We start from the raw sequence: 14,188 nt of genomic DNA, 5'->3' as shown, positions 1-14,188 counted from the left end.
CTCAGGTGTGTGCACTTAGCTGGTGTTCCACTTTGTCCCTCTCTGCCAGGATTCCCAAAGTCACACGCCCCATCCTGAGTCCATTGTCTGATTGTTGGCAGTCACTCTGCACAAACAGGCCCTGGGTGGGGAGTGGACTAGCAGGGCGTGGTCATCCGGCCTACGCTGGGCAGGTTCTAGGTTCATGGCGAGAGCTGGAGCAGTGGAAGATACTGACCCTCACTCGCCAGGAAGGTTTCTTATGTAGAAATACTCCACTGACTTTTTGCAGGTGTCATGTCTTTTTGTCTTCATTGCTCCTCTGGGCTTTCTCCTACAGTCCATGCTGTGCAGTAACATACAGTACAGAGACTGGTGAACATAATACTGTTGCCCTGCACCAAACGGTCACATCACTCATTTTTCTAATTATGAAAGAATTACATGCTTTGTAAAAAAAGTCAAATTATACAGATCTATGTAGAGTAAAGTGAAACCTTCCACTTCCATCCCCTTCCCTGCAAACTCATTCGCCTACTCAGAAGGAACTATTGTTAAGAGGTTGCAGCTTATTCTTCTGGACATTTCCAATGAATTTATAAATACACATAAAGTTTTTTTAACATAAATTACATAACTACATCGTTTTTCAATTTGCTGTTTCCCAAAACATATATCATAGACGTCTCTCCTTATCAGTGCACGTCACTCTAACTTAGCTTTTTAGGAGTTTTGGAGCTACTCCAAAGAACAGGAATACCACGATCTGTTTTGTTCTTCTTTGATAGAGATGGGGTTATTTCCAGTTTCACTATTATACATAATGCTGCAGTAAGATCCTTGTATGGAATTTATTACACTGCTATTCAACTGCTCAATTTGCTTTGTTCCCTTTTAGTCAGAGACTATGATATATTTGTAACAATTTTATGGGAATTATTTTATAGGGAAATTAATTTTATCTCTGAATCAAGACATTTATGGGGAAACTTGACTTCAAGGTCAACCATCTCAGTATTCTGGAGAAAAATCATGAAACTTAGAAGGTATTATGCTAGCTGCATCACATTCTAACAAGTCACGTTAACAATTTAAAGTTGAATGTTTGGGCTGGCCGGGTGGCGCAAGCGGTTAATTGCGCGGGCTCCGCTGCGGCGGCCTGGGGTTCGCGGCGGCCCGGGGTTCGCGGCGGCCCGAGGTTCGCAGGTTCGGATCCCGGGCACCCACCGACGCACTGCTTGTCAAGCCATGCTGTGGTGGCGTCCCATATAAAGTGGAGGAAGATGGGCATGGATGTTAGCCCACGGCCAGTCTTCCTCAGCAAAAAGAGGAGGATTGTCATATGTTAGCTCAGGGCAGATCTTCCTCACAAAACAAAAATAAAAAGCAAAATAAATAAAGTTGAATGTTTGTATAGCCTCTACAGTCTTTGTTCAGAAGAAGGATGACATTTTCTTGTCTTGAAAACTTCTAACTCCAGGGGCTCTCAGTTGGGCTTCAGAGAGGATAAGATGTTGGTGTTGTATCTGTTTCTCTTCAACTGTAGGCTGCATCATCTAAAGATCATAGAATTGGACATGTTTCAATCGATATATACGATTTGGGTCAAAAATTCAAAGTAATAAACCCAAGATTGGAATCTGTAACTTTGGTTCTTAATGAAGAATTTCCTTTGATATCCTCAAGTCTCTGTGATTACTAGTAAAAACTCACATATGTATGAAGAGATGTGGTTCTGCTGGCAATGTCTGGCTTGAACATCCATAGTTAAGGCTGCCACATCCCTAGGTAGATTAGACTTGACCTCTCTACGACCTCTGCCCTTGTTCTTTGACCTGGGAAAAATAAGAATTTAAAAAAACTGTTGTTACTAACACTGAATGCTGGAAATGCCCATTAAAGCGTGAGTTTGATTTGGTAAACCAAAGGGAGTACATGCAGAACAAAGTCTTTAATAGCTATGAAATTTCAAAAAGTTCTAATTTTTTTAAATGTAACTCTATTTTTGCAACAATTCAAAATGTATATATACGAATGAAATATCCCTCTGTCCATTTCTTAAGTTGTTTCCATTGATTTGATGGATTTATCCTCTAATCAGGATTCCAAGTGTGAAAGAACATCTTGGTCTTTCAAAGAAAAGAAGCCATTGACATTTGATTTTCTTTTAGCTCGGCATCCTACAGGTTTGAGGAATAAATTATCATTTTAATGATACAATGATTCTGAAATCTAATTGTTAATTAGAGGGGTGTAAGGGATGATTGAATGGTGGCTCATCCCCATGGTCAGGGGTATTGTACACATGGACGTGTAAACACGATTCAGGAAGCTGCTTCAGCCCCGTGACATCCCTGAGAACCACAGTGCAGGAGGATATAGGGGCATAGCCATCTGCCTCCATCTCCTGGGTTACATGTAGATCCAGAGGTCTTGACAGGGGCTTCAGAGCAGCTAACTTTTGTCTATTTCTCCCCTTCCTTCTCTCCAGCTTATCTCAAACAGTCCTGACTATCATGTTTTAAAGTAAGACCAATTATAGTTATTTACATGAGCTTCTTGTTCGTTATTGCAGAGTAATAATCAGGGATACCATTAAATATCATTTAATCTACCTAATTAAATTTGTTGTACTTTTTAATTGATTAGAACACTAAAGTTAGTTCAGAGTTTGATATGCACCAAGTGTGTTAATCTGCTTACAACTGCCATGTGCCTCACTCCACTTAGAAGTGTATCTTTGGCCCATCACAAGATTTTAATGAATCAAATCATCATAAATTAAGATAATGTACTGTCTTTTGGATGATGGGGAGGCATATGGGTCCATTTTGGAAATATGCCCATCTGTCTTTGCTCCCATGGGAAGTTTCTGGTCACTGGGTCTCCACGTGGCTTGCATAAACCCTAGGTCTATAAAGCTTGGTGCCTCTCCTTCTAATTGAGGTAGAAATAAAAGAGGTCAGAGAGACTTATTAAAGTTTTGGTTGCATGAAGTCTTCTATGAAGACCATCCATGCATATTGTTCTGGATAGCTCTCTGTTCCTAAGACTACTAGTTACTTTAAGGGCTTGTCAGGAACTGTCTGATATTTTACCTTACCTGAAAACCAATAAGTTAGCCTACCATGGTCTTACAGATGCTGGCAAAAGACACGAGACCCATGCGTCAGAGACAAAGGACTCAATGACACAGCAATAGCAGTGGCCAGAGTATCATCATCTGCACTAGTTCACTAAATCTCACTTCCTACAGTGTGATACACAGTGGGCCAGGTGACATGCAGAGGGTTGCAAGATCTCAGAGCCTAAGGAACTCAAATCATTGATAACGGGCAAGATGTCTGCTAACCTTTGCCCTGGGGGGGGTGTTATTTTTATTATACTGGGCAGTAAGCAAGCCTGCCCTTTGCTCCAGAGGAGGCCACTATTTCTATCTTCCAAGGCTGACAGCTCTACACACATCCTTGAAAGGATAGCCTGGTCTTACTGACTTTCAAAGATAAGCTTGAATGAGAATTGATCATCGTTCAGTTCTTCTGTTTCCTTTATTGAGATTGTGCAAATATGCTCTTTTCTCTGTAAAGTTCAATAAATTTATTCATACATAAGGGATGCTGTTGGTTTTATTTATTAAGTTGAAATTGTCTTATTAGAGCAAATGATGAAACTGTTATGGGTTGGATCTGAAAGTATGATTTCCAGGAAAAAATGTGAAAGATGATTAGTGCGCACAGAACTTTGCCACAAGGAGCTGATAGCAACTTAAATGATTTTAATTTGAATACTGTTTTATACAACTTTCTTCCATTTACTTCATCCTCTCTGCTTCCTTTAACTCTCATATGGGAATGGGGCACTTTCAGGGATTCACTGAACTCATTTACAATGTTCAAATGGTTTTGTCTGTTGTGGTTATTTTTATTGAGGTAAAGTTGGCATACAACATTATATCAGTTTCATGGGTACAACGTAATGATTCAAGGTTTGAGTATATATTGAAATGATCACCACAATAAGTCCAGTTAACATCCGTCCATACATAGTTACAAATATTTTTCTCTTGTGATGAGGACATGGCATATTTCAAGGTGCAGAAGAATCAACGATGGTGTCATACTTTTCTAGATACAGCTTGATGAATTTGGACATAAGTATACACCCTTGAGACTGTCATCACCATCAAGACCACAAACATATTCATCACCTTCCAAAGTTTTCTCTCACCTCCTTTATTACTATCATTCTGTGGTAAGAACCCTTAGTATCTACTCAAGTAGCAAATGTGACGTATGCAATAGAGTTTTGTTAGCTGAAGGCACTACGCTATATCCTACATCTCCAGAACTGATTTATCTTGATAACTGAAACTTTGTATTCTTTGATAATCAGCTCCCCATTTCCCCATCCCTCCAGCCCCTGGCAACCACCATTCTAACCTCTGCTTGTATGAGTTTGACAATTTTACATTCCACATATAAGTATTTGTCTTTCTCTGTCTGCCTTATTTCACTTAGCATAATATCTTCTAGGTCCCTCATGTTGTCAAAAATGGCAGGAATTCCTTCTTTTTTCAAGGTTGACGAATATTCCATTTCTTTATCCATTCATCCGTCAATGACGTTTAGGTTACTTCCATATCTTCGCTACTGTGAATTAGCTGCAATGAACATTAGAGTACAGGTATCTCTTTGAGACCTTGATCTCAATTCCTGTGGGTATACACCAGAAGTGGGATGCTGGATCATATGCTAGTTTTCTTCTTTGGAGGAACCTCCATACTGTTTTCCATAATGGCTGTACTAGTTTATATTCCCACAAGGTTTCCTTTTCTCCACATCTTCACCAATATTTGTCATCTTTAGTTTTTTTTATAATTGCCATCTTAACAAGTGTGAAGTGATACCTCATTGTGGTTTTGATTTGCATTCCCTGATGGTAAACGATGCCAAACACTTTTTCAGACACCTATTGGCCACTTGTATGTCTTCATTGGAAAAAGTCTATTGTGGTCTCTTGCCCATATTTTAAATTGATTTGTCTTTTTGTTATTGAGCCAACAGAAAAAAAGAACAAAATTTCCAGGCGTTATGGGTGCTTCCCAGTTGATGCAGACGGTTTTGTGTTTACAGTGGTACCAAAAGGTCATGTTTCGTGCTTTTTCTTCAGCTTGTTATAAGACCAGCAGCAGCTGCGGCATGGCAGATAATCGGGATCTTCTGGGTTTGGAGGCTTACAAAATAAATGAGTGGTAAGGAATTTTTTATGTTTCCAAGTAAATTATTGTGATCATAGTCCATGGAATCCAGGATTAGATAGGTGTAGGAGGAAATTAAGGTGAGGATTGGTGATCTGGCATTACTTCTGATCTTGAGGGACAAGTATCTACTGTATGAGAGTTTCAATAAAAATATTAGAGATCAGGAATTTGTGGTGGGTGAATATGTTTTCTGAATTATTTACTTTTGAACATAACCACTAGGATTATGTGAACATCTGGGAGATTGGAGGAAGTCGTTAACAGGGGGTGGTTGATAATATCACTATTGATTTAACCTCTATGAACACCAAGTGGTCAATGGATTAAGCAAATGAGTAGACAGAAAACACAAAAATGGTAAGATTTGGGTTTTAGTAAAGGACTGGGGACTGACTGTCCTGAGAGGGAGTGCCAGGACTTGTGCAGTTGAGAGTGACAAGGACAAGAAGAGAATAGAATCACACTCAAACAAGGAGGGGGTGTTAACAGGATAGAGGCGGAGAAATGATCTGGAGTAGCCTTGAGTTTTGACCTTGAGCTTTCTGTTCTTGATGCAAATCTGCCTGATGATATCAGAGGACACAGGTCAGATCTATCCCCAGAGGATAGAGGGGGGTGGAAGTACAAAACAGCCAGGATAATTGTCCTAAAATGGCAGGCTTCTTTTATCATTTGACCCACTTTCATGATTGGTTTTTGTAGGGTAAGAGGAAAAGAAGGATGATAAGAAGGATGACAGTCACGTCTTCGCAGAGGAAGCAGCATAACTGTGAAAACCAGTCCAAACCAAAGCTTGCTTTAAGCATCTCCATCCCTTTGAGGATATCCAGTGACATGTTCAAGAGGACGGTGACTAGAATCCCATCACATCCTGGCAATGACGGGTCTCTGGGAAGATACCTTGGACCAGCCCCACCAAGTCTGCTGGGCCCAGAGACCGCAAGGACTCCAGGCCTTCAGCAGTGGAGGACAACTCATAAGTCCTTTCAATCTTGCCAAAGCATTGCAAAAACTTGCACCTAGTCACACAGGTGAATCCCTGCCAGGTGTGCTCGCAGGTGGTCTGCATTCCAGGTCCCTTGAGCACTCCTGCTGGTCTTCAGATTTGGCAGAGATGATTCCAGGAGCTGATATGGGCATTCCACAGCTCGACTGCCAACAATTTCGGACGACTGAGGAAGGTATCAGGAAGGAGGAAAGGGCAGTGAAGAGCACAGGAGCGAGACTGGTGATAGCACTGATAGCGGACAGACTTGCTAGCGAGGCAGAGAAAGTGAGGCTCTAAGAAGGCCGTCCTGACAGCAGATGAAATGGAGCAGGCACCTCAGTGAGGTCTCTTGGCTGCTTCCCTAATGTTTCCTTGCTTTGAGCTCTTGAACTTTTAAAATATACCAATAATTTTCTTTTATTAAACTCTGCTGCGTGACAAAGAAAATATAGATAGCGGTTTCTTTCTGAGGTGAGAGGTTGAGTTTCAGGTGAGGAGAGAAAGATCTTCTTTTTTCATGCTGTTTTCTCATTTTCCTTTATTATGTACAATATTTATTTGTACTTTAAAGTCAGCAGCCAGTTATCAACGTCACGGGATGATTCAGCTTTTCCCATCACAGTCACAGTAAAACCTACATAAAGTGGATTATTCTTTTTGTGTAATATTCCAATAGACTCCAAAATATTATTTCAAATCACTTTTGTGTCTATGTTCTCAAATTAGATATTTACTTCTAGGTCTCCATTTTTCTGTTCTCTGTTGCATGCCAATTCAGAGTTGCATCTAAGGAAATACCAGATTTCCCACAGTTTTTTAGATGCATATGTGTTGGAAATGTGATTCGTGAAAATGTACATGGCAGTTGGGGGTTCGTGCTATTACCAAAAGAGATCTTTTCAGGATCAGTAATGCTGAAAGAAACCACTGCTTGTTGGGATTTAATTGTCTATTTGAGGGATAAATCTTTCACTGTTGGCACTTCTCTTTCTCTTTGGAGGGAAAGTACGGCCTTCACAGTATTTCCATTACCAAATCACTTTCCTGGGTGGCTGTGCCATGTCAGGAAGGTCTTGAGATGACGGGAACCAGGGTTCATCCTCAAATTCTGGCTGTTCTGACAAGGCTTCCCTGGCAGAGTGCAGCCTGTGTTTCTGGGTGAAACTTGCAGCCATCAGAAAGGAGGGGATACCTGACAAGTGCCAAGCGATTCATCTGTCCCTTGTCTTACAGGGTGTTCCCAAGTGATGAGGTTCAAAATGCCACTTGGTAACCATTTGAAATCTCCTATTCATGGGGTGGGTTCTCTGTGTGAGCTCGGAGCAGTGTCTGTTCACCACCAGATGGGAAGCATTTCAGTATTTTAATTGGTAAGGCTGTGTTCATGCACGTCCATGGACCATCAGTTCAGTGGCATTCCCTGCTGGAGCCCCCCACACCCCTGTCATACCTCATCTTTCAAAGCTCCAAACAGCCTTCACACCCCAGGAGGTTGTGGTAATGTAACCACAGCACAGGATTGGGGAAAAAACACAACAACCCAGGGGTGACACAGTTTAAGGGCTCGGGCCCAATTGCCCCATTTGGACGAGTTGGTAACACCAACACTTAGTGTGTAAACTGGATGATTGTCCAAGATCATGGACCTAAGAACGACACGGGCTCAGATGTCACCTTGGACAGCAAAGGACAGTGTGGGGTCACTCACTGTCCAGGATTATGGTCCCTTATACTGTCAAAGTAGAGCTCACCAGGGATCCTCTGACCAAGCCAGAGAGGAGGCTTGGGACCTTCTAGGGAATTTCTGCCCTAAAGGGAATTGCTTAAGGAAGGGCAGGGGTGCTGAAAATCCTAGTTCACAGTAAGCAGTCACGTTTATGGAACGAAGCCCAGCAGTAGCCTTAAAAGCTGCGTCACAGATCTTTCTGCCTGGATACAAAACAAGCAGGGAAAGGAATTCAGAGTCTTGGACAAGGATCACAGCAGGATTCAAATCCGGGTCAGGGGTGAACAGGGAGCCCCTAGAGGGGCCTCAGGAGCGAGGTCCTTCCTGCCTTTAGTCCATTTGCAAATGAGCTTCCTTGGGCCTTGTCCTCTTCAAGTGCACGTTTTGATCTTTTTACATTGTTTTCCCCACTTAGAGCTGATGCAATTCCAGAGATTGAACTAGAAAACTACAAGTTCCTAAAATTTAGTCAAAAGAAATCTCAACAAGAGAAGCAGAAAACGTTCCCTGTTCCTCAAGAATGTAGAAAGGCAGCCCCTGCCTGTGGCATGACATGGTCCTGGGTAGTGCTGTTTTAAAGACACCCACATTTCAGTGGTTGTTGCTCTGCCTGTGAAAGTACCTTCAACATTTAAATCCCAAGAGAACAGGCAGGGGGACACGTCTGCTCCTGGAGGAGCTGAATGATACTGAAATGAACTGGTCTTCGGAATTAGGGGAATTTGGGGGTGTTACGCAGCTTTTAAGGCTACTGCTGGGCCTCGTTCCATAAACATGACTGCTCCCTGTGAACTAGGATTTTCAGCACCCCTGCCTTCCTTATGCAATTCCCTTTAGGGCAAACATTCCCCAGAAGGCCCCAAGCCTCCTCCCTCGCTTGTCCTGATGGACCCCCGGTGAGCTCTACTTTGCCAGTATAAGCGACCATAATCCTGGCCAGTGAGTGACCTCACATGTCCCTTGCTGTCCAAGGTGACTTCTGAGCCCGTGTCATTCTGAGGTCCATGGTCTTGGACAATCCTCCAGTTTACACACTAAGTGTTGGTATTACCAACTCGTCCAAATGTGGCAATTGGGCCCAAGCCCTTAAACTGTGTCGCCCCTCAATGGTTGTGTTCTTGTCCCCAGTCCTGTGCTGTGGTTACATTACCACCACCTGCTGGGGTGTGAACACTGTTTGAAGCTTTGAAAGATGAAGCATGACAGGGGTGTGGGGGGCTCCAGCAGGGAATGCCACTGAACTGATGGTCCATGGACATGCATGAACACAGCCTTACCAATTAAAATACTGAAATGCTTCCTATCTGGTGGTGACCAGACACTGCTCTGAGCTCGCACCGAGAACCCACCCCATGACTAGGAGCTTTCAAAGGGATACCAAGTGGCATTTTGAACCTCATCACTTGGGAACACACTGTAAGACAAGGACCAGATGAATCGCTTTGCACTTGTGAATTGTCCCCTCCTTTCTGATGGCTGCAAGTTTCACCCAGACACACAGGCTGCACTCGGCCAGGGAAGCCTTCTCAGGACAACCAGAAGCTGAAGATGAATCCTGGTTCCCGGCATCCCAAGCCATTCCTGACACAGCACAGCCACCCAGGAATGTGATTTGATAATGGAAAGACTGGGAAGGCTGTACTTTCCCTCCAAGGAGAAAGAGAAGTACCGACAGTGAAAGCTTGATCCCTCAAATAGACAATTAAATCCCAACAAGCAGTGGTTTCTTTCAGCATTACTGATGCTGAAAAGATCTCTTTTGATAATATCACGATCCCCCAACTGCCATGTCCATTTCCATGAATCACATTTCCAACACATATGGATCTAAAAAACTAAGGGAAATCTGGTATTTCCTTAGATGCAACTCTGAATTAACATGCAACAGAGAACAGAAAAATGGAGACCTAGAAGTAAATATCTAATTTGAGAACATAGACATAAAAGTGCGTTTGAAATAATATTTTGGAATCTATTGGAATATTATACAAAAAGAAGAATCCACTTTTAGTAGGTTTTACTGTGACTGTGAGGGGAAAAACTGAATCACCCCGTGACGTTGATAATTCGCTGCTGACTTTAAAGTACAAATAAATAATATACATAGTAAAGGAAAATGAGAGAACAGCATGAAAAAGGAAGATCTTTCTCTCCTCACCTGAAACTCAACCTCTCACCTCAGAAAGAAACTGTTGTCTATATTTTCTGTCTCGAAGCAGAGTTTAATAAAAGAAAAGATCGATATATTTTAAAGTTTCAAGAGCTCAAAGCAAGGAAACATTAGGGACGCTGCCAAGAGACCTCACTGAGGTGCCTGCTCCATTTCATCTGCTGTCAGGACGGCCTTCTTGGACCCTCACTTTCTCTGCCTCACTAGCAAGTCTGTCCGCCATCAGTGCTATCACCAGTCTCGCTCCTGTGCTCTTCACTGCCCTTTCCTCCTTCCTGATACCTCCACAGTGGAGCTGTGGAATGCACAGATCAGTTCCTGGAATCATCTCTGCCAAATCTGAAGTCCAGCAGGAGTGGGTGTCGGACCTGGAATGCAGACCACCTGCGAGCACACCTGGCAGGGATTCACCTGTGTGACTAGGTGCAAGTTTTTGCAACGTTTTGGCAAGATTGAAAGGACTTACCCGTAGTCCTACACTGCTGCAGGCCTGGAGTCCTTGCGGTCTCTCGGGCCAGCAGATCTGGTGGGGCTGGTCCAAGTTGTCCTCTCAGAGACCAGTCATTGCCAGGATGGGATGGGATTCTAGTAACTGGCCTCTTGAATATGTCACTGGACATCCTCAAAAGAATGGAAAGACTTAAACCTGGCTTTGGTTTCGACTGGTTCCCACAGTTATGCTGCTTCTTCTGTGAAGACGTGACTTATCATTCTTCTTTTCCTCTTACCCTATAAAAACAAATCATGAAACTGGGTCAAATGATAAAGGAGGCCTGCCTTTTTAGGACAATTATCCTGGCTGTTTTGTACTTCCACCCTCCCTCTATCATCTGGGAATAGATCTGACCTGTTTCCTGGGATGTCATCAGGCAGATTTGCATCAAGAACAGAAAGCTCAAGGTCAAACTCAAGGCTCCTCCAGATCATTTCCCCCCTCCATCCTGTTAACTCGCCCTCCTTTTTTAAGTGTTATTCTATTCTCCTCTTTTCCTTGTCACTCTCAACAGCACAAGTCCTGGCACTCCCTCACAGGACAGTCAGTCCCCAGTCCTTTACTAAATCCCAAATCTTACCATTTCTGTGTTTTATGTCTACTCATTTGCTTAATCCATTGACCACTTGGTGTTCATAGAGATTAAATCAATAGTGACGTCATCAACCACCCCCTGTTAGCAACTTACTCCCATATCCCAGATGTTCACATAATCCAAATGGTTATGTACAAAAGTAAATAATTCAGAAAACATATTCACCCACCACAAATTCCTGATCTTTAATATTTTTATTCAAACATTCATACAGTAGATACCTGTCCCTCAAGATCAGTAGTAATGCCAGATCAACGATACTCACCTTAATTTTCTCCTACACCTATCAATCCTGGATTCCATGGACTATGATCAAAATAATTTCCTTGGAAAAATAAATAATTCCTTACTACTCATTTATTTTGTAAGCCTCCAAACCCAGAAGATCCCGATTATTTGCCATGCCGCAGCTACTGCTGGTCTTATGACAAACTGAAGAAAAAGCACGAAGCATGATCTTTTTGTACCACTGTAAATACAAAGCCATCTGCATCAACTGGGAACAACCCATAATGCCTGGAAATTTTGTGAAATTTTGTTCTCTTTTTTTGTTTGGCTCAAAAACAAAAAGACAAATCAATTTAAAAAATGGTCAAGGGACCAGAGTAAATTTTTTCCAGTGAAGACATACAGGTGGCCAACAGGTGTATGAAAAGGTGTTTAGCATCACAAATCAGGGAATGCAAATCAAAACCACAATGAGCTATCATTTCACACCTGTTATGATGGCGATTATCAAAAAAACTAAAGGTGACAAATGTTGCTGAGGATGTGGAGAAAAGGAAACCTCGTGGGAATGTAAACTAATACAGGCATTATGGAAAACAGTATGGAGGTTCCTCCAAAAATGAAAACTAGCCTATGACCCAGCAACCCCACTTCTGGTATACACCCACAGGAATTGAAATCAGGGTCTCAAAGAGATACCTGCCCTCTAATGTGCACTGCAGCAAATTCACAATAGCCAAGATGTGGAAGTAACCTAAACGTCACTGATGGATGAATGGATAAAGAAATGGAATATTCGTCAACATTGAAAAAAGAAGGAATTGCTGTTATTTTTGACAACATGAATGCACCTAGAAGTCATTGTGCTAAGTGAAATAAGGCAGACAGAGAAAGGCAAATATTTCCTTATTTGTGGAATCTAGAATAGTCAAACTCACACAAGCAGAGGTTAGAATGGTGGTTGCCAGGGGCTGGGGAGATGGAAAAATGGGGAGCTGTTGTTCAAAGATACAAAGTTTCAGTTATCAAGATAAATAAGTTCTGGAAATCTAGGATAAGGCATAGTGCCTACAGCTAACAAGACTGTATTGCTTGCATTACATTTGCTAATAGAGTAGATATTAAGAGTTCTTGCCAGAGAATAATATTAATAAACGAGGTGAGAGAAAACTTTGGGAGATGATGGATATGTTTGTGGCCTTGATGGTGGTGACAGTCACAAGGGTGTATGCTTATGTCCAAATTCATCAAGCTGTATATGGAAAAGTATGACATCATCGTTGATTCTTCTGTACCTTGAAATATGCCATGTCCTCATCACAAGAGAAAAAATTTGTAACTCTATATGGGGACGGATGTTAACTGCACTTATTGTGGTGATCATTTCAACATATATACAAACATTGAATCATTATGTCATACCGCTGAAACTAATTTAATGTTGTATGTCAACTTTATCTCAATTAAAAAAACACAACAGACAAAACCATTTGAATACTGTATATGAGTTCAGTGAATGCCTGAAAGTGCCCCATTCCCATATAGGAATTACAGGAAGCAGAGAGGATGACGTAAGATGGAAGAAAGTTGTACAAAACAGTATTCAAATTAATATCATTTAAGTTTCTATCAGCTCCCTGTGGCAAAGTTCTGCGAGCACCGATCTACTTTCACATTTTTCCTGGAAAAACATACTTTCACATCCAACCCATAATAGTTTCATGATTTTCTCTAATAAGAAAATTTCAACTTAATAAATAAAAAGAAAAGCATCTCTTATGTATCAATAAAGTTAGTGAACTTTACAGAGAAAAGAGCATATTTGCACAATCCCAATAAAGGAAACAGAAGAACTGAACGATGATCAAGTCTCATTCAAGCTTATCTTTGAAAGCCAGTAAAACCAGGCTGTCTTTTCAAGGATGTGTGTAGAGCTATCAGCCTTGGAAGACAGAAACAGTGGCCTCCTCTGGAGCAAAGGGCAGGCTTGCTTACTGCCCAGTATATTAAAAATAACAACCCCCCAGGGCAAAGGTTAGCAGACATCCTGCCCGTTATCAAAGATTTGAGTTCCTTAGGCTCTGAGATCTTGCAACCCTCTGCATGTCACCTGGCCCATTGTGTATCACCCCGTAGGAAGTGAGATTTAGTGAACCTGTGCAAATGCTGATACTCTGGCCACTGCTATTCTTGTGTCATTAAGTCCTTTGTCTCTGACGCATGGGACTCGTGACTTTTGCCAGCATCTGCAAGACCATTGTAGGCTAACTTATTGGTTTGCAGGTAAGGTAAAACATCAAACCTTTCACAGTTCCTGACAAGCCCTTAAAATAACTAGTAGTCTTAGGAACAGAGTGCTTTCCAGAACAATATGCATGGATGGTCTTCATAGAAGACTTCATGCAACCAAAACTTTAATAAGTCTCTCTGATCTCTTTTATTTCTACCCCAAGTAGAAGGAGAGGCACCAAGCTATTACAGACCTAAGGCTTGTGCAAGCCACCTGGAGACCTAGTGACCAGAAACTTCCAATGGCGTGCAAAGACAGATGGGCATATTTCCAAAATGGACCCATGTGCCTTCCGGTCATCAAAAAGACCGTGCATTATCTTAGCTTATGATGACTTGAGTCATTAAAATCTTGTGATGGGCCAAAGATACACTAATAAGTGGAGTGAGGCACATGGCAGTTGTAAGCAGATTAACACACTTGGTGCATATCAAACTCTGAACTAACTTTAGTGTTCTA

The 14,188-nt window shown here is 41.9% G+C and overlaps 1 protein-coding gene across 1 annotated transcript; it reads left to right on the top strand.

The window, feature by feature from the left end:
- The first annotated feature begins 6,116 nt into the window (after positions 1 to 6,116).
- On the top strand, positions 6,117 to 6,524 carry LOC147911554 (methyl-CpG-binding domain protein 3-like 1). The gene has a single exon (XM_087428040.1). It carries the CDS (start codon positions 6,117 to 6,119, stop codon positions 6,522 to 6,524), a length of 408 nt encoding a protein of 135 aa, XP_087284166.1.
- The last annotated feature ends 7,664 nt before the right edge of the window (positions 6,525 to 14,188 follow it).

The sequence above is a fragment of the Ceratotherium simum genome, unplaced genomic scaffold, assembly GCF_057802395.1.
Source record: "Ceratotherium simum simum isolate JZ-2026a unplaced genomic scaffold, ASM5780239v1 HiC_scaffold_43, whole genome shotgun sequence".
NCBI lineage: Eukaryota > Metazoa > Chordata > Mammalia > Perissodactyla > Rhinocerotidae > Ceratotherium > Ceratotherium simum.
This window is presented reverse-complemented; position numbering and strand designations above follow the sequence as displayed.